Genomic DNA, 21165 nt, shown 5'->3' with positions numbered 1-21165 from the left:
TCATCTTAGGCATATTAAAAAGTCTTATTTCAAACATGAGTGAGTGGCATCCTATGGCTTTGAAATGTTTTGTAATCACTCGGGGTTTAATTTTTTTTTGGTACTGAATTACCAACAAATTTATTGCTTTGCTGAATGGATTAAAATTTTCTTTACATTGAGCTGTAATCATACTTTATTCATGGACTTTTGGATATACAGTTCTTTAGATATGATAAGATTCTTGCCTGTTTCATGTTACTTCACAGAAGTATTTAATATTGGATAAGCTATGTCTAGATCAAGTAGCAAAACATTTAGAATTCAGAATTTAAAACACAAAGTAATAGTGATTTAAGATGTAGTAATACTTTCCATCGTGTAGCTGAAGCCAGAGATTTAATCTATCTTAAGCTGGTACTCCACAAAAAGTGGTAGTGAATAAAAATTTCTACCTCTCATTTTGTTCAATAACAATCATAATAAATTTCTGGCATCACCATGTAATAGAAATGGAGAATGAAAATGGGTAAATGTAAGAAAAGAGAAAAACTTCATTTTCCAGTAGGATTTACAGTTTGATTTTTATTTCTTCTGTGATTTTTTTTTTTCTTCCCATTTGCCTACTTTTGTTGGTTTCCTATAGTTTGTATTGATAAAAATATGGATTCCTAGTTCAGGATTTTCCTGACAGTGAATTGACAATTCCTGCTAATGAGTTGACTTTAAACTGAGCTAAGCACTGCCTGCTGGAACCAATCCCTCCAAACTGTGTAAGGAAAGAACCTGATTTGAGATCATCCAGATTTACAGTCACCAGGATGACCAGGAATGCTGCAGGAGGCTTCCTCAGGGTTTCCTTGAAATAAAAGGAAAGAGAGGGATGTGTGTGAAACCCCAGAACAACTGACCCCCAGCCTTGCCCAAATATTGGCCTTTACAGATGCCTTCACCAAAGCTTCTGAGTATCCCTGAGAAAAAAAGGGAATCCTACCCCTTTTCTTTATTTCTTGCAGCAATCTGATTTTTGGCATCGATGTGGAGAACTGTGTGAGGAGTTGCCAAGGCTCCCTTCTACTCCTGGGATTGTTTCTTGCAGGGGTCTAAACCATTACACATGAATTAGGTCGTGGATTTGTAGCTGCTGAAGAAATTGGGTTGAGCAGAACTCTGATTCGTTTGGGCTTTTCACTCCCAAAGCCTACAGTGAATTTGGCTGTTCTTTTGATATCCAGGATTTTTAGCAAAATATGTCAGTGAAGTCGGTACAAGAATTGCTGTATTTTGGCACTGAAACATCTGTAGCACTTTCTGTTGGACTCTCCTCTGTCAGCTCTTTGTCCTCACTCAGCTTTGCATCAGCTTTGCATCGTTGGCACTCGCTGAGGGAGGACATGATCAGGGATCCTGCTGTCCTGGATGAGTTTGGGGAGTTGATAACATTCCACAGCTGTCCTTGTGCCTCAGAAAACTGCAGTCTCTTTATATATATTTTGTGTAGTCACCATTCTGAGGCGTCTGCGCCTGTGTGGGTTGTGATATGATTATGAATTGAATTAATGTGGAGCCCTATTACAAGGTGATCAGAGATACTTTTAGGGCAGGATTCATCTCACCCAACTTTGTCTGCCTTGCTATTACATGAGTTTTTGTCTGGCAAGTCACTGTCTCTCTATTGATTAGCTGAAGCAGACTCGTTATCTCTCTCTTCAGGGTTTCTTTTTCTTCACTCTTAAGACAGGGACAAGTGGGGCACATCCCTGTAGTACTTGTACAAGAACTTGCTTGGTGTGATAGTTTTCTTTGGGTTTGTATGATATCAAACTAGCTTTTAGCAGGTCAGTCTGTGATTAAGACTTTCCTGTGGAGAGTGCAAGGAGGATAAATCCTCAGAAGCCAGAGAAGGGAGATTTCAGTTATATTTATTTTTTCTAGTACTTTTGCTTTTAAGATCAGTCCTGGTAGATGAGATGTGGTTAATGCTGTTCCTTCCTTATTAGACTTCCTGACCTTTCTGAAATGGAAACTATAGGGGTCTGAAAGAGCTCCCTTCAATGTGCTCAGGCTCTAGTGAAGGAAATGATACGGATTTCCTGGTTTTCTTTCCACCTAAGAATCATTCCTTTTTCTTGGTGGCTTTGGGGTGTTGTGGTTTCTTTGTAGTTTTTATTACATTAAGAGTTGTTTCCCCCCCATCATCTTTGGCAGCAAGCTGATGGTTACTGCAAAAACATCCTCTTGGGAACAGGGAACTGGAACAGGCTCTTGGAGTCACCTCTCACTGCCCTCCAGCCCTGGGAGGTGTGAAGACAACCTTTGGTACTTAGTGCAAAAAGGAGGAATATGAACCCTAATCACACCAGCTCTCCACTTCTAAGAACATGTGTGCAGGGTGGATGTTATTTTGTTATTACTGATCCTAGAGATGATTGTTCCTCACCAGAATCATTCCAACACCAAGATCTTTGCTCCTTTGTTATTGGGCGAAGTGATTTGAGAATTTAAGTTGTGCTGGTTCTGCATTTTGGTTTGAGCACAAATCAAGAAGATTCTTCTAAATATGAATCTATTTTTGGCCTTGTGAATCTATTTTCTTTTATTGTCTTTTTAGCTGATTCTAAAAGTTATTTAAAATTTTTGATATGGGTTCCAGGATGTCTGGAATAGAGGGTGGGATGATGATCATCAGTTTGTCATCTCAGCAGTTCAGAGAGAAAACTAAGGATTATCAAATGCAGATTTCTTAGGGTATAGGAAGTACAGGAGTGCTTGGAATGCTTTGGCCAAATGCAAGGCACTTTTAAAGTCAATGTAACAAGGCAAATTCAGGGAACAAGTATCCTCAGCTTGGTCACTCTGGAATGTGGAAGCATCTCATCAAACAAATGGGAGGTGTGAACATGGGGCTTTAGAGCACTTCCAGGTCATCCTTCAGCCTTGCTGCTTCAGAAATGACTGGAGGCTGTTGTTATACATCCTCATCGAGGAGAGAAGTAATGAGGCTAAGGAAAGATGTAAATTTGCATTGGCACAAAGAGCTAATTAAAACATCTCTGTTTTTTATCACTTTTATGAGAAATTCATCAGTAACAACATTAGTGACACGTCTCAAGGTTAAGACTGTTGTGGAATGTGACAGCCAGGAACATGGACTTGTGCCTGAAAATGTGATCCATTCTCTCTGTGAGACCCTTTTCTTCCAGAAACCTCTTTAAGGTCAGGACTAATTTCCACCAAGCTTCTAGAAAATGCTGTTTATTACTTCAGTGGTGATACCACAGCTCAACATCTGTCAAAAGTCGAGGACAAAGTTAGAATGTCCTCACTTCCTATTATTCAGTCACAGGTAATGAAGGCAGAACTATATTAAGTCATTTACTTCATATATATGAATGTCAATTTAGGGGGGATGGCATATCATTAAATCAAATTTTATTAGTTCAGCAACTTGTTCATTTGTTATTAATATTGCTTGACACATTCCCTTACAAAACCTTCTTGGCTGCTGTGAACTCTTAAAATATTCATAATTTCAGCAGAGCTTTTGTCTTGATAATATAGTTATCTTGGAAAATTGCTACTGAAAAGAGCTTGGAGTTAGAGACTGAGGTTATGGGAAAGCCCCTTGCTTTAGCCATACTAAAAATACAATACTGAAGTTACAGTGATGATGTGGTATTCCCACTGGATTTGCATATGGGATAGAATCTAGGAGGTTTGTGTCTCAGAATAGGATCTGGTTTTGTCTCAGACATGCACTGTGGTGGAGTGGCAGTGATGTTTGTCCTGATTCAGAGGAGGACAGTTGGGAGTGAGATAAAAAGGGTGTTTGGATGCTCAGGGACCTGCTTTGGGTTGTGTCCCTTTTCCAAAAGGTGTTTGTGGCTGAGGAGATCTGTCAGTGCAAGTGAAGCTCTGACCTGTTCTGGGGAGAGAAGAGGAATGAGGTTGGAAGCTTTCATCTCCCAACACTGCTTCCCTGCTGGCTACGGAGGAGACAAAGCCACCAAGTCCACATAGAGAAAATAAAAGAGTAGAGACAGCATGGAAGGAGAAAAAATGTGATATTGGGAAATAGAAGCTGGCAGTCAATGAAAGGAGTTGAAGATATAGAGGATTTTGTTAAGGGAGAAAAACCTGAGAGTTTTGTGATGAGAGGATACCTGTGGCAGGGACTGTTGGGCCAGTGCCAGTGGCTGGGTGTGGCATGGAGCTGCAGGCTGGGGATGGAGAGGATGAGGAGCAGAGAGCCCTCTGAATGAAGGGCTCTGGCTGCCAAGAGCCCAACTGGATCCTGGGGTTTGAGTGTGTCTGCAGAGGGCTTGGATGGGACAGATGTGGATCCTGGCACCCTCAGGAGAGAAAAGTGGGAGCGAGGGAAGTACTTTGTGGACCTGCACAGCCTTAGCCAGAGGTCTGACACAAGTGGAAGGGTTTATGTCCAGTAAGTTCAATCCGCTTTGAAGCCTGGAATGGCAGCCAACATTTTTGGTGTCAATTGGTGCCTGGGAAACATTAATTCCAAGTGCTCATCCCGCCCCAGTTCCTGTTCATGCAGATGATGATCTGTAAATGCAAGCAGCAGAGTCTGCCTGTATTTGCATGTCAAACATCCATCTGTATCCCTGTGAATGTTGGAGTGACGCAGAGGAAGCTCAGCCGGGAAGCAACATTTAAACCCATTCTACTTGCACAGCCAAGCATTTAAAGGTCAGATAATGCCAGAGCTGAGGGATTAATTTTTTTCAGAATAATCTGAATTCTCTCCTTTTTGTGTGTTTGTGCCTTCCTGCTGTGCCTGGCGGTTTTTAATGGAGTTTTTGTAGGAAATTTTGTAATCTAGCTGCAATATTGCTGAAGATCAGATTTGTGACATGTAGGCTTAAAGATGCAAAGATAATCTTCAGTTTTCAGATAGAACTCTAAACTTCAGGCAAGTTTAGGCTGTATGGAGCTCTGAGCAACCTGGTCTAGTGAAAGGTATCCCTGAACACAACAGGGGGTTGGAATTAGATGATCTTTAAGGTCCCTTTCAACCCAAGGCATTCTCTGATTTTATGAAATGCTCTGAATTTGGTGTTTTAGCATGTCCTCAAACACATCCCCTCTGTCTCTCTCTGAATTGTGAGTGTGTGAAGATCCTTTTCTTCAGGCACTCTAAACACTTTTTTTTTTTTTAATTTCTCCTGAAGGGCTTAAGAACCAATATCTGGTGTTTGAGAGTCAGCTTAGTGTGAACAGGCCTCGAGGATTATTCCTTTTCTTTATTTGGACTGAATAATTCTTAAAAAGCTTTTTAATGTCATTGGCAAAAATACCCACCTGATGATTGTCCTTGTCACAAGTTATATAAGAACTGGAAAAAGATCCAGTGAGACTGAGCCCAGTGTAATAAATCAGAGAGGTTTTTGATGGAGAACATGGATGAATTGATGTGTGTATTGAATAAAATCACATTTAGGAAAAGGCATGGATTCTCTACCTCCTTCTCTCTGTCAGCCAACCAGTCAACTTCTTCCAGATCTTTCTGCTAAATATTGCTTTAGATGGAAAATACCTCGTGTTTCTTTGAAAAAACAAACCCAAACTTCTTTGGTTTCTGTAACAACCATCACTTGGACTGAGGCTGTGGATGCTGTTAAACACTGGATGTGTTTAAGCAGATCTGCATATGTAACCTGAAGGTTGTGACAGGAGCAGAAGTTCGTGCTGCCTTCCCCAATTAATCAGAGAATTTCCACAGAGAAATGAGTTCTCATTTCACCTAATAGTGAACATCTAATTTTCTGGCCTTGCAAGTTGCTCTGCCTGGGAAGAGAAGCCCTTGGTGGTTCAGATGAGGTGTCTCAGGTGCAGCCCTCTCTGTTTGGAAGGTCGTGTGTGAGTTCACCTGCAAAAACCTCCAGGAGTCAAACAATGTTTCCTTACTCAAGGCTCCAAACCTACTTGAGCAGTTTTTGTCTATGCCCTTGCTCAAAGCACACATGATTTCTGGTTGTCTTTTGCCTTCTCTTTGCCCTTCCTTGCAGTGTTTCTGTCCTTTTTTTTAGCCTTATATGTCACACAAGACATCAGCTCTCGCTGAGCACAGTCACTGCTGGCATTTATCTCCACTGAAAGGCACAGAAAATTTAGTGGGTTCCTTTCAACATCCAGCACAGCAACATTTGAAAATTGGTATTTATCCCTGCCTCACTTTGATATATTGATTTTTCTTTTTTTTTCACAAGTCACCATTCTGCAACAGAGATATGAATGTTGTATAGGTTTTACTAGTCAAATGAGGTACATTAAAAGGTTATTAATTTGTCTTGGCAGCCCAATTCTTTTGAGCAATCAGATTGTTCCACTGACTTTGAGGTTTTGTCCTTTAGATCCAGATTCCACGGACATTTGTACCTCAGATTTGCTGTTGTGTATAAGCTGCTGTGCAACTCTGAGTTTAGTATTCTATGTGCTTTTAATTTTAAGGATAATTTTAATTAGGAAAAACATTCACTACTTTCTCAGGCCCTGAATCAAAGTGATTTTGCCCAGCTGGCTGTCAGTGGGCTCCAACACATCAGTGCTGAGCTGCCCAAGTCAGGAGTGGTCAAAGCATTTCCACTGAGCTGCTTTCCTGCTTGTTCATCCCTAAAGCAGAACGAGCAAGGCTGCATTTTCCTCACAGAGGGGCTCGTTTTGCACGTCCTCATCTGTCAGGAGAGTGACCTGGGGAGAGCAGTGGTGTTTGTGACAGGCTGGACTGGCAGGGCCCTCCCCATGACCCCTCCTTTCCCAGCCAGGGTCCTGCTGCTCCAGCCAGATGCCCTGGATTTTCCCCTGGGAATGGTGATGCAGCAGCATCAAGCCCATCATCTAGTCAGTAATAAAAAGCATATTAAAATATATGAAAAAGGAGAAGTGAGTAAATGTAGCTTAGGGAGAGGTTTATGAAAAATTGGAAATTACAGACTTTTAAATCAGAAGTCACTTTTTTGATGGATAGCACTTGACAAAGTTATTGTCCCTCCAGTTCTCCCTGTGAGAGCTGCCCTGTCTGCATCATTCCTGCATAAAGGGCAAAAACTTGTGCCTTCCCTCCATTTATTCCATAGTAATTTTTTCATTAATGGTAATATTTTCCAGTATCTCTGGCCAATGGCAGAGGAAGGGACAGATCTTTATGTAACATGGCACCAAGTTTGTGCTTTAATGTGAACCAAACCTGGCATTTGTTGACACCGATGGAAAGACTCATTTAACCTCAGTGGACCTTTATTTGTCACAGTATGGAGCATCCCTTTTGTAATGTTTGCTCTGACTTAATTCCTAAATCTGATTTTAGCCAGTGTTACAGAGAATTTTTTTTAAGATGTTGGTTTGCTTTTCTATTTCAATGACTCTTTTTTGTCCCAGTTATGCATTTCTGAAAATAAATATTTTCAAGCTAACTGACTTTTTTTTTCCTGCCCTTTCTCTCTAATTTTTTCTGCCTCCTTTCTCTTTCACATTTACATGATTTAGACAATGTCTGATTTGCAAAATCATCAGCATGGTGAGTCAACATATCAGAGTTGCTTACTTTTCCTCTGCTCAGAGAGAGAGAGAGAGTTTTCCTGGTCCATGTGGATTTATTAAACTTTCCTTTACTTAAAAATGGAAAGAGACAGGACGGAATCACAGAATTTTTTAGGTTGGAAAAGACCTTTAAGATCATCAAGTCCAACCGTCGGGGTTTTCAGGTGAATGTGGTTTATGGGGTGTTTTACCCAATTTCTTTCTACAAGGCCATTTTCTGAGCGTGTGGGTTCATGTTCAGCCAGTGCTGCTTCCTAACTGATTCAGTCAGCACTGAATGGAGAACTCTTTTGTTGGGTTGTGCTCTGTTAAATAATACTGAAAGACTAGGAAATGTCTTCAACTCTCACTGATTCCCTGTTAAAGTGAGCTAAGTCCTTTAGCCAAGTTGGGTCGGAAAAATAAAAATTCTTCCACCACCCACCATAATTTTCTTGTTGTGGGTGTTAAGCCTTGGCTTTCAAAATAAAAAATATATATGTTTAAACACTTCTAGTTGAATCAATTTATTGCATTCTGAAGGACATATAGTTTAGTTATAAGCTGTACCCAAGTAAAGAATGTGCAGCAACAGAACTGTAAGTTTGTGACACTGATAACAGTGTAACTTGGGAATAGGGGTTTAATTTTATTTACCTACATCTGAGCAGAGCTAATGCCCTTTACTTCTTTGTAGTTGTGAATCTTAACTACTTTAAGACTTACCTGTAAACAGAAATTATGTCAGGAATTGCATAAAGAGCACTAATGAGGCCTGAGTGGCTTGAGGAAATAAATATTTCATTTGGGTTTGGCGAGTCAACACGATCTCATCCTGTACCCTCCTAATTGCATCCTCGATATTTTCCTGCTAAAAACAATTAGAGCCGTGACAACGAAGAGCAAAGCTCCTGAAGGCTGAAATTTTGCTGGGTAACCTCTCACACTGCAGTACCTGGCTCCCAGAGAGACAGAAAAAAAAAACCCAGATGGACAAATGTCTCTCTTTGTGGATGTTTATTGGGTGCTGTCAGGCCCTGAGCCAGCCTGGCCCTTTAATGACACATCCCTGGATCCTGGTGTCAGCTGCCTCACTCTTTGCACCAGTAAGTAAAGCCTTCTAAAGGTGCCCTGGGGAGCTATTACAGAGCAGGACCAATAATACAAATTTCATATTTTTGCTCTGCTGTCAGACATCCTCTCTGGCACAAGGGCAGGTTTAATACTTCTCACTGTGCAGTTTTCATGGCATGCCACGTTCATTTGGGTTTTTCTAAATCTCTCTTAATACTACAAATGCTTATTTGCGGCCACTGATTCTAATTTTTTTAATTAATTTGCTTTACTTCAAAATAATTTATTACCTAGTAGCAGTCTCAGTGATTTCTTCTGAGTTTTAGGGAAATGTTCACTAAAAGCAAATTTGGAATATGTAGGGTTTGGAATTTTTACTCTAAGAATTGTTCTTGGGCAGGCAGGGAAGAGAAATGTGTAATGGCTTGGAATTTAAATGTGAAATATTAATTGCAGAATTTTCAGTGAACAGCCTTCAACCAATCCAAAATGAAATACACTTATGTAAAATCATTCATGAGGTTATTTGAAATAATGAGCAGATGCAGAGAAATAGTGTTCTACTTGCAAACCATTCCAGAGCAGAGAAAAGGTTTAGGTATTAGTTGCAAACAGATTGCTGAGTTGAGCTTTAAAAAACACAAACACCCCCAACCCCCCCCCAAATTACCTCATGCTTACGAATTACAACATGAAATATATATTTTTAACACTGATCTAATTTTGCATGGGGTATAAGTGCCTATAAAGCTGTGAACACGACTTGGTAAATGATAAATGAGCTCTACCTATACCATAACTTAGGACTTTCACTTTACAGAGTAAGTAATTGGATCATGCTGAAAGAGAAGTTAATTAAATGAAACTGAAATATATCCCCTTGTATTTATGAACAGAAGACAAACACACACTGTTGTGTTTTATTCAGTTCTTGTGTCTCAACTGAATTATGTTGTGTTAATTGAGACTCACAGTGGTGATACCCAACATGCCAAATACAAGGTGTCAGATCTCTCTTTCTCCAATATTCTGGAGAATGTGGCCAATATCAACTATTTTTGCCTACAGGATAGTTTTAAATTTCATATATTTTACATTTTCTGACTTGAATGTCCACAAGCTGGTTTGGTTATTCTGATAACTTCTCATACAACATTTACAAATTCATCTCTGGGCACTAATCCCAGCATTCAGTCAGGCCAAGGTCTTCCATGTCAGTAATGTGTTAATGCTTTCTATGACAATTAAATTAACCAGTTTTAATAGATTGAACTTAATCACTTCATATTATCTAAGAAGGTGTGTTTAGAAATGGAGTAATAGATAGTAATGTAATTTTCTAATCTGTCTTTGGTGAAATTCCTACACTGTCTTGTTTAACTCATTTAGCATTCCTTTGCTAATTTAGAGGAATATAATTCTGTTCATCATTGCCAAACTGTACCATCTGGTTAAGTAAAAGGACCTTTGTGGCTCAAAAAATGTAAAAACAACTACAAAGTTCTCTTTAAAAACATACTGAGGCACATGACAGAATTATCTGCTTCTTTAGATTAACAACCCAGGAAATGAAGACAACATCAACTTTTGCTTTATTTCTGTTTATATTGCATTTGTGAGAACTTTTAAACAGACAAATGAGAACAATATTGTTCATGTGCCTGTTGCTTTCCTTTCCTTTAGATACATCGTGGCCTTTTAGAGCTTGGCTGCACATTTTCTCCCTAATTGAGCCCCACTGGTAACTTGCTGTGTGCAGAAAATATATTTCAAAGCTCTGTCTTCCTTAAGTGCCCAAGCTGGTTATTTCTGTGCTTTCTGGATATCTGTAGTTTTATGGATCTTGGGTTTACTTGCACCAAATAACTGAGGATCAAAGTGTTTTACTCACTCTGCTTGGTAGATGAAGTTATTGAGGGTGAATTTTGTAGGTCTCCAGGAAACCGTGTGCATATCAGGCTATGGTTGATCTGACAGAGTCCTTGAGGGAGCTCTGAGTAACCTCACATAGCTTTTAGTACTTTTAGCTTTTAGTACTAGAGCCTGGTGTTCAACTAATTGTTCTGGAAGCTCAGAGCATGTGTGGTGCAGAAACAGGTTTGGAGGAATGAGAAGTGTTTCAGCTGATGTTGTTCATCAGCCCCTTCTCTGGTCTGAGAAATGGAATAATGCAGTTTTTCCACCTGATCAATTCTCAGGGAGAAACAGAACAATTCTTTGTGTGTGGGCAAAGTTGGATTATTAATTGAAGGTGTTGGAACAAAACGATTTGTATGTTGTTGAGACTCAGAAAACTGGAAAATTTGACTTTGGGGGGAGAATTGGCAGTGGGTGTAGCAGAGTTAGTGCAGGTAGTAACTGAGCCTAAAAACACTCTTCCCAATCAGTGATAGCCACACTATCTGATTTGATGAGTCCTGGAAGACTAAGTTCCAGGAAGAATAAGTTCCCAATCATAAGATAAACTTATATTTAGGTCTTTGTGACATCAGGAGAAAAAGCTTTTCTATAATGTCACTCTCTGTGCTGTTTCATCCTTCCCTGGTCTCCTTATTAAGTACCATGAAGGTGTAAAATCAGTACTAAAATGTTTAAAAATGTTGTAAATAACATCAGTAATATAAACTTTCCTCTTTAGCAGCATGTGCTGTATTATGTAAGTTAAATTACCACTTTTTTGCACATTTTCCATAATAGCTCCAAACAAGGAAGTACACTTGTATTTCCAAGAAATTTCTCTATTCATGAGTTACACAACTGGTGTTCTTTTTTTTCCCTTTACTCTCTGAATATGCATTGTTGGCTTTTCCATACAGGCCTGGATGATTGCCTCCAACAATACATCAAAAATTTTGAAAGGGAGAAGATCAATGGGGAGCAGCTGCTGCACATCACTCACCAGGAGCTGGAGGAGCTGGGAGTCACTCGCATCGGCCACCAGGAGCTGATCCTGGAAGCAGTTGATCTGCTCTGTGCTTTGGTAAGTGATTTCTTGCATCACTCACCTCAATCATCTGGGTTTATAAATCTCCAAACTACATAAAAGTAATGTGGAATGTTCTCTCCAGCTACAGTGGCTTTGCTTCACTGAAGGACAGGCATGTCCTGGCTTCTCTCAGCTGTAGAGGAACTATAATTTAATGATTTTATGGTTGTGTGTTATAGTCTTTTATTGCTTTTTCCTCTGAATTTCTTGCTTCTGCATTCAAATTCTGTTGACTATCACTGCTGGCATCCATATGGTCCTGTAATTATATGCCATATGCCCTGGTATTTCACGGACATTTGCCACACTATACTGAACCAAGCAGACCTGAGTGCTTTAACCATGCCAGCCTTCAAAAGGATGGTACTACAGAGCCAGGAGGTAATGCTAATTAGACTGGAAGATTGTTTAAAATGAGCTTTAAGACAAGACTGGAATGGTAAAATTGACTTTATCTAAACTACAGACATGTGTGTCAATTAAAAGTTAGGTTTGGGGTTTTTTTTAGCAACCTGCAAGCATTTGGAAGAACACTGTTTTTTCATATTATTAATCATTAGGTTATTAATTCAGTTAGCCTCTTAACAAAGTATTTGATATCAAAGAAAATCTTTTTTCCTCTGCTGTTTAATTCCTGCCAGCTAATAAAATGTAATGTATTGACTCTAAAGAAAAAATAACTCTCTTCTGTTTGTGTAGGTGAATGGGTGAAAAAATATAGTAAAAATCAACAGTAAATTTATGTGGGTAAATTGTATATGACAGTCCCAGTATTTTATTTCTTTATCAGGAGTTCTGCTTTTGCATAACTAAGTTATCCTGTGGGATTTTGATAAGATAAATTGCCTCCAAGACGGAAATTGGCACTTTAAAGTAAGACAGAAAACAAACGAGGTAAAATGCACTTGATCTGAGGGAGAAAAAAACCCAAACAACCCAGTTTGAAGTACCTCTTATTAGTCTTCTTCTTGAATGACAAAACCCACTCAGTGTAGCTCGAGATCTGTCCTTACAAGCTCCAGAACACATCTGTCAGAGCAGGGGATGCTCGGCCTCACCACAGCTGTACCTGTGGCTGGGCTCTGCTGCACCACCAACCACCGGCTGTGCTTTGGAAACATCTGAGCTCCAGCTCCAGAGCTTTCCCTCTGAGACATTGTGTCCCACACGAAAAGAGCCCCAACACCCCTGGTGTCACGTTATGCCACCTCAAGAGCAGTGTCACCGTGCCCTGACAGCGGGCAGGAGCAGCAGAGCCAGGAAGTTTCCCCTGGACAAAGCTCCCCTTCAGTCGCTGTGCCCTTTGGGAGGACCCTTGCTGGGCTTTTTTATGAGGATTTTTTTTCTCTTTTAAGTAAAGAAAAATGTACCTCTTGCTGCTGGTCAATAGTGCAGCTCTTACTGTGCTGTCTGTGACCTTCCTCTTTCTTTTGAAGCAGGATGGGGATTTTCCAGCTCCTGGTATCATTTATTCAGCCTCCTGCCTTTAAGCCCTTACCCTCCCTTTCTCACTCTGCTCTAAAACGCCTTTTTCTTTTTTTCTCCTGCTTCTAAATTTTTCTTTCCCTGCCTGTTCTGTGTGCTTTCTGCTGAGTGAGTCTGGAGCCTGGGGCTCTGCTCTTGGGCTATTCTCTTGCTTCTGACATTTCTGCCTTGCTGCCATGCACAGCATATCCTTCAGTTCTTGCAGGATCACAAGGAAAAGTTTCACCAGACTAAGTATAATAGCTATTTTAAAACTATAATAATTTAGAAGAATTTGAATCCATCCAACCAAAAAGCATTATTAAGAATTTCTCTTCAATCCTTTCAAAGGATGGCAATTATTGGATGGTAGAAGATCTGATGCTGCCTTTAATAATTGAAATACACTTCTAAAATATCACAATTGTATTCCTATTTCGTACTAAATCTTGAAACATTAATATATTATTATAATGATACCTGACTGCTGGTGACAAGTGAAAATTGTGAACTGGAGCTCTCCACTGCTATAGATTTTTAGATTAGTTAGTCTAAAAAAAACAGAGGAAATACCTTATTTTAAAAGTACTTTTTAAAGGGGGTATAGCAGTATCTGGCTTTTGTTTATGCCACTAAACAGAAATTAACATACAAGAAATTATTAGAACCAGAAGGTCTTAAGGAACGTGTCATTTTACCCCCGATTCCCTGAGGCACGTTGTATTAATGCAGTTTATGAGCAGCTAAAATAGAGCCCCAGTCAATCCTTTAAAGCACCATGTGTATGGGCAGAATGCAGTGAATGGCAGAATGCAGTGTATTTGTAGATTCATAAATATATATACTTTAAATTTTTTTTTTCAAAGCTTCTTATCAAAAAAAAAAAATAAAAGAGGGGAAAGAGCAACTCCAACAACGTGTCCAAAATCCCAGCTGTGGGGAGTGGGTGCCAGCAGGAGCAGAGTTTGCTCTGTCCCTCTGCCTGTTCAGCACAGCCTGAGCTCCCAGTCCCCTGCTGGCAGAGCATCCCCTGTGTTTTGTCCCAGTCTGGATCATGGATAGCCCTGTTCCTGTTCGTATCCACACCCACCAGCCCTGCTCTGAGCTCTGCCTGTCCCCCCTCGCTGGGGCCACGTCGATGAGCAGCCATTTATTTGATTTTTTTTCCAGGTATGGATTTCTCCATGGATTCCTGGTTGGCAGCTGGCAGTGCCAGGCTCCATGACCTCTTTCTCCCAGGCAGTGCCAGCAGGATGTCAGGGAGCTGGGTTGTGCAAGGCTTGGAGCAGGAGCAGCTCCAAAGCTCTGGAGGAATCTCCCAGGCAGGCTCAGGCTCGGTGAGGATCAGGAATTGTGGGCATGATGCTGTGCCATGTTTTCCACTTGTCTTTTCTGAGGGTCTAGGATTTTTTGGGAGTGGGGATTTGGTGGGGTTACACACCAGGGAGCAAGGCTGCTCTTCTGGCACAGAGATGCAAACCCCTGTGCAACACACACAGATCCAAGTGCTGACCCACAGGGAGGGTTCTGAGGGCAAGAGGAAACAAAAAGAAAGGAGGCACCTCCTGTGTTTTTTATTCCCTGTCCCAAACCACCTATTAACCAGACTCCAAGTGCAAATTATTAAACACAAACTATTACACACCTGCCCTTGCAATGATTTTATGCCCACTTTTCCCCAAAAAACCCCTATGAGAAACAGAGACTAATATTATGTCTTTGTTAATTGATTCAACCATCATATTATTTTGGAATAAAATCAGGAGAGATACTACTAATATGTAAAATCACAGATCATCATTTTTCTTTTGAAATAAAACTGAGTTCAGAGCTTAGTGAGAGATGGAGAGATATTCCATCTCCTCAGTGTAATGAGGAACCAGGCATTACACATGAGAATCTTATGCAGGAAAGATTCCACACTGGAAGACAACCTGCAGTAGGAAAGAAGGAAATACAAGAAATGTAAATAAGGAATAATAAGAGTATTTGATACACCCATAATAAGAGAAGTGGCTGTATAGGGATATAGAAGCATATGGATTTTACCTTAAAACTCAAAAATAATTTAAAATGTTCAAATAATCTCATTTATGAAAGGGTAAAATCAAAGTGCAAAAGTTGAGAGCAATTTTCTCTGTAGGAAAGAAAGTACAGTCACTTTCTTGGGATTGCTCAGGGCTGAATTTATGTGCTATGAAAGGGAAAGTCATAGGTAAGCCTTACTTTCAGCTTCAGTTCTTTGACTGTTCTGGAAAGACACTTTTGAGTTGGGTTTTAATTAGGAAGAAAATTGGGAATGATGGCTGTGGGGGGGAAAATCCTACCTTGAACATCAAAGTCCTTTCTTGCTGGTGTGGTCAGGAACTACAATTATTTATTTGAAGTGACCTAAATAACATCTATGGACCAAAAAGTGTGGGCCACTTTGGATTTGGACTGTAACTTTATTAAAGTTGAAATATTAATTGGGATATGTATTGGAGGACTTGTTGCACAGAGGCTGAATCTGAAGAAGCAGTAGGGCCTGTGGAAAATCACTTTTTGCTAGAGAGTAAAGGATACTGGAAACAAGAGGAGGAATGTTTTTGAGGTCAACATGGGTTGCTGTTCAAACCTGTGCAAGTAAATTTAATTTAATTAGGGCAGTATTGGAGTCAGTATATTGGTAAGGTCTGCACGAATTAAAACATAAACACTCCAGTGGGAAGGAAGACTTTGATAACGAAAGGAAGAAAAATGAATGGGAAATGAAATGAATGCTCCAATGGAGATTGTATCTCCAGTAATTAAAAGTACTCTTAATTCCCAGGCATTCAAGTAGTGCAATTGGGCCCTGTATTGTGGAGAGATTTCAAGGGTAAAGACTGGAAACTTTCTCTTCAGATCCTTCACAGCTACAATCCAGGCAGGGTGGATTTTCCAACAGAAGGAACAACAAAGTCACCTGTGGGTCAACATGTTTGTGACAACTGGCAGGAGTAGAATTTATTTGCGTGCTTACTATTTTTTAAAAAAATAATGTATAGGGCATAGCTACCAAAAAAAAATCTTTTTCCTATCATTTTTCTGACGTATTTCTTTACTAGGCATCTCTCTAACAAAATTACAACAGCAATGGGAATTTGTTGGTCAGCTGGGAAGCAGCTTGCAGGGGTGTATTTTGGAGCATTCCATCCTGGAGATGGAGCAGCCAGTCTTTCATAGGTGTCTCTGTATCTATTGATGAGGTTGTTTCTTCTGAATTAAAATTATTCAAGTTTTTTTTACTTTAATACTGCCTTTTAGTGGCCATACCTACAATGATCTCTCTTGACATCCTTTTAATATTTCATTCTGCTAATGCACTTTTTGATTTATCAATTCTGGGAGTATATTGGGAAGTATTTTTTCTTACTTTACCTGATTTGTAATCAGATTTCATTTTTAACAAGTCATTCAATATGTCAAATACTTATTTTCCACCCATATTTCAGAGATTATTCAAAGGTGATTATACTAGACTAAAATCTTCATTTTATGTATATATTGATGCTTGAGTATATGGACATAAATCTTCTTTCTTTGGAGTGGAATGCCATCCCTCTTAGTGAGAGATGGAGAGATATTCCATCTCCTCAGTGTAATGAGGAACCTGGCACATCCATTATTTTTGGCTGTACAAACATCTATGCATCCAGAGAGCTTTATTAATCTCAATTGGAGAAGAAGTTCAGCTTTTGGCAGTCCAGTGCTATTTATTGTGTGGTGCCAAAACATTGAATTAATACTATTGAATTGAGTTAGTTAATTATTGCACATATTAGAAAATTGTGGATCATCTTTTGCTTAGTCTAATTAGCAGCTTCATTCTTTCAAATCATGCAGTTTGGAAAAATAACTTATTTTAAGGGTTCTCGGTTGTTTTTTTTCTTTTTAAAATTTGTCAACAATTTTGGCATTTTCAAATATCTCTTAGGATGAGGGCAGGGAAGGAAGGTGATTGCACAAACAGAGTAGCCTGAAGTACTGCTGTTCACAGGTATTTTGCACATGTTTGTGCATAATAGTTTTGTCTTACTGGGAAGAGGCAAGAATTCCATGGTTTTGCTAATCTGGTGTGCTGGAAAAGGAGAAGTTTGGATGTAATTCAATATCATTTATCTTGACTACCTACACGAGTGAAATCCTTCCTCTCTGAAATCCCCCAGTGCTCCCTCACCAGAAGTTAACAAATGAGAGGAAAGAGTGTTCTGTTTTTCCTGTCTTTGGGCGTAGCTGAGAGATGTCTTCTTGTCACGCAGTAATTCCATTTCAGAAAACAGGGAGAAACATGTTCTATTCAAAGTGTTAAACCTGTTCCAAGGCCTGTAATTTCCTTCTGCAAATGTATCTGTTTAAGCACCAGTGAGAATGAGGATCCTGAGCCCTTGCAGGCTGGGCTGGTGAATGGGCTGCTCCAGGAGCTCCTGCATGCTTCTGAGAAATAAATGTGCTTATTTCCATTTATAAATGTATAAAAGAATCCCTTTACAATAACCCAGTGCTGTATTTTATGCTGGTTGTGTGTCTGGGTAAACTCAGTGGTTTTCAGTCACTGAGCACTGGACCCCTTTGCCTGTTCTGAGTCCCTGTCCCTCCCTGGTGGGGAACAGCACACCTTGACATGTCCAGTTAAATTGCTTTGCTGCTTATTAGGCCAATGCAGCTGCAGACATTTATGCAAATGAGTAGGTAGGTAATGACAGGATGTTAAAACCCACACGTGTCTGACACTGTAGACAAGGGCAGCAGGGAAAACACTGGCTCAAATTCTCCAGATAGTGTCAGAATACATCATAATTTGTGTATATCTTTGCACCCCTGGTTTAGGGGACGTGAAGTGAACATTCCTTTCTGACAAGATTTCAATTTCTCTCGAGGTTTAGAGCTGGGAGACAGTGACTGTGTCTGTAATTTCAGCCCTTTTGGATGTCTGGTTTCTCCAAGGCTGATCACAGTCACTCCTGGGGATAAAGGAATGGGCATTTTCCCTGCACAGGGATAAAAGAAAAACCTATAAAGCAACACCATGTTCCACTCCATGGTTGTTTCTGCTGGAACCAGCTGCTGGGACGTTGCAGGGTGCAGTGTTAAGTGACTGTTTATTGCTTCTTTTGCTTTGATTTCTCTGAGTTTCACAGGAATCCTTTCCAGCACAGTTGTCCAGTTTGCCAAAACCAGTGGAGACAGAAAGCAGGACAGCAAACTTTCGTGTTCTAACCTTAATTTTAACCTAAATTGCTCTCTCCGAGCTCTCAGACTCAGACTAACCAAAATTTGGATATTGATTTGTGTGCAGAAATGTGGGCATACCCTGTGGTCTCCCAAGGATGCTCACCTGGCCTTTGTGGAACAATCAGAATTGACAGATCCAATTAATGTATATGAATTACTGCTTTCCCTGGAATCTCAATGTGAAGAGCATGGAATAGCCTGCCAGTGACACATGAACACATTGTGCAGCAGAGCATTCACACCCCCTTTTCCATCTTTTTCTTTCTACACTAAAGGAGTCAGAGAGAAGGATGCTTGTAATATTTGCATCCTGTCTCATCTACTCATGATAAAATGTGTTGCTGGATTCCTACATTACTTTTAATCAAACACATGCTAATGTTACCAAATCTTTCCACAAAATGAAATCTTGTGAGAGATTCTCATCACTGCTCCCACAAACAATCTCTAGGAGATAAAATAGTCCTTTACACTTTTTATTTTTTCCATTTCTGGATGATGTTTGTGGGGCACTTTGAGGTGAGAATGCGTTTATCTTTCAACAGGGGCCTTCAGAAAATGGTCATTTAATTTAATTTATCCTTCCTGTTTGAATTCTTGATCATGAAGGGGAAAATTATCAGTGGTGAGAGTTGCATTTCAGTACTGGCAACTTTTCAGTTCTGTGTTCTGTTGTCTTGCATTTTATTGCTTATTAGATTATTACAGATATATGAGTCATATATATGTGACTCATATATATGCTAATTCTTATATATAACAATTCTTATTACTGACTTCACATCACTGTCACAGTGAACAGGGCTGGGAATTGTTGGCCTGTTCTCATTTTGAGATTTTGAGATGCCAGTGCTCCGTTCAGTAAAGCCTAAAAATCCAGATCTTGTAGTTTGCTGTGGTTTCATAAAAATGCCACTAAACCACCATCCTTTTGTACAGGAGTTAAACAGAGTAATTTTAAGTTCTGATTTCTGGAGTGCTCAGTGGTAACATTTCCACTCTGATTCTTCTATTGCAAACACAGAAATCAGACTTCAACCAGGGTGTATGAAAGGAAAACATTGCTTTTCCAAAGCCATGGCTTGCAGCTCAGAGGGCTTTGTGTTTTCTGTCAGAAACCTGTGTAGGGTTTGGGTCTATTGCTGCATAACAACACTTAATTGAATGTCATTGCATTAAATATATAATTTATATCCATTAGCCAACTGAGGTTGATAATTTTGACTTGGTGTGCTTTATTAGAAGTCTTTACCAAAGCTGTTTGAACTCCCACACTTATGTGGGTGTGCCAACCATCCAAATGGGAGTCATTCCCAAAGCAGATGAGGTTTGCTGAGGTTGTGTTGGATGGATAAATATCTGTACATGGCTCCTGGTATTCCAGTCACTCCTGCTCGGGTTGTGCCAGGACTGAATCCCTGAGAACTGGATGGATACAGGCACTGAGAGACACTCCATTGACTGGATCCAGCTAATGGGATATTGATTCAGTCCTAGGTAATCATGTTAAATAGGAGGGGGAAGGTACATTAGATTAAAGAGGATAGAGGATTCTATTTTTGGAACAAAAAGGAAGAATAATACACACTATTGTAGGAAGAGATTAACTTCTCCCCTTTCAATGAAAAAAAGATATTCCACTTATAGTAGATCTAAATTCCACTGATAGTGGATTTAAATTTCTTTAAAATAACCCCAAAGCTCAGTGATACACAGAAATTATTTTGGTTTGTTCATGGATTCAAAATCCTAAACATCAAAGAAATTATTGTCTCCAGTGATCCACATGAAGTGCGTTGGTAATTTTTTAGACTTTTAATAATTGCACTGTTACTTATACAGTATTTCAAATAATTAGCTATAAACAATATTATGAACAACTAAAATTAGCATCTAATTTTTTTTCCTAAGATTTAAATTTTGTTTTCTGCTGGAAATGATTATATTGTATTTATGGCTCCTGTGTTTCATTTGCAAAATCTTCTTTCCCTTGCAGAAAGAAATAGAGCACTTTTTCTTTAAGATCCTGATTTGAAATCTGCACTAATAATAACACTAATAACATATAATATGCAATGAGTGTTTTATATTATGTTATTTGTTGCTACAATGCAATACCATGGAGATTCTCTGTGCCAAGGACATACAGGGAGTGGGTTAGTGTAAGCTAAAAACTATGACATCTTCACCACAAAAAAATTGCTTTTCTAATTTGCAAGGAGCAATTTCCTTCATAAATTCCCAGTGAGATATTTTTCATGCTGCTGTGTTACTTCATCAATGGCTGTGAGGTGCCTGAATTCCTGAGTAATTATCTGTGATCAGTTATTGTCAGAGATAAATTCATATGCATGCCAATAGATATGCATGCACATGCATATTCATCTCACTGGTGTTGACTGAGTTGCTTGAGCAGCAAATTCACGACAAAAATTGATAAATGAACTTTTTCGTACACTCATTAATGCCCATTCAGAAGAATCCTGTTACTAATTTGATTTCTAGATGCTTCTCTGAATTGTTATGAATACATGGAACATTTCTCCTGAATGACAGATTTTTTTTTATGTGCAACTAACATTTCTGTAGGAATCTGAGTTAAATGTCTCGCCCAGGTGAAATGGTCAGTGTTGACATTATATTTCCAAGACAAGCCTATCACTTATTCTCTGAACTTTGAATAATTCAGCACTGTTTAAAATTCTAATTTTGTGTTATGTACTGAATCTCTTCTCCTCTGTAATCTTGCATTTCTGCCTCATAATTCATTTCGAGAGGTACTTAAAAACATTGAGAAAATCAGACTTCCTATGATTAGATGGTTGGTTCTTACAAAAAACTGTGATTATTATGGAGGCAAAGTTGAA

The 21165-nt window shown here is 39.4% G+C and overlaps 1 protein-coding gene across 1 annotated transcript in view; it reads left to right on the top strand.

The window, feature by feature from the left end:
• LOC103756197 (connector enhancer of kinase suppressor of ras 2) overlaps positions 1-21165 on the top strand; it is a 168753-nt gene that overhangs the window by 53471 nt on the left and 94117 nt on the right. Inside the window, exon 2 of the mRNA XM_018086464.3 lies at positions 11409-11572. Within this exon, the coding sequence (XP_017941953.2) occupies positions 11409-11572 (164 nt within the window). The remainder of the gene's footprint in view (positions 1-11408; positions 11573-21165) is intronic.

The sequence above is a fragment of the Manacus vitellinus genome, unplaced genomic scaffold, assembly GCF_001715985.3.
Source record: "Manacus vitellinus isolate BGI_N305 unplaced genomic scaffold, ASM171598v3 scaffold_95_pilon, whole genome shotgun sequence".
Classification (NCBI taxonomy): domain Eukaryota; kingdom Metazoa; phylum Chordata; class Aves; order Passeriformes; family Pipridae; genus Manacus; species Manacus vitellinus.
The sequence above is the reverse complement of the archived record's forward strand: the minus strand, read 5'-3'. Positions and strand labels throughout refer to the sequence as shown.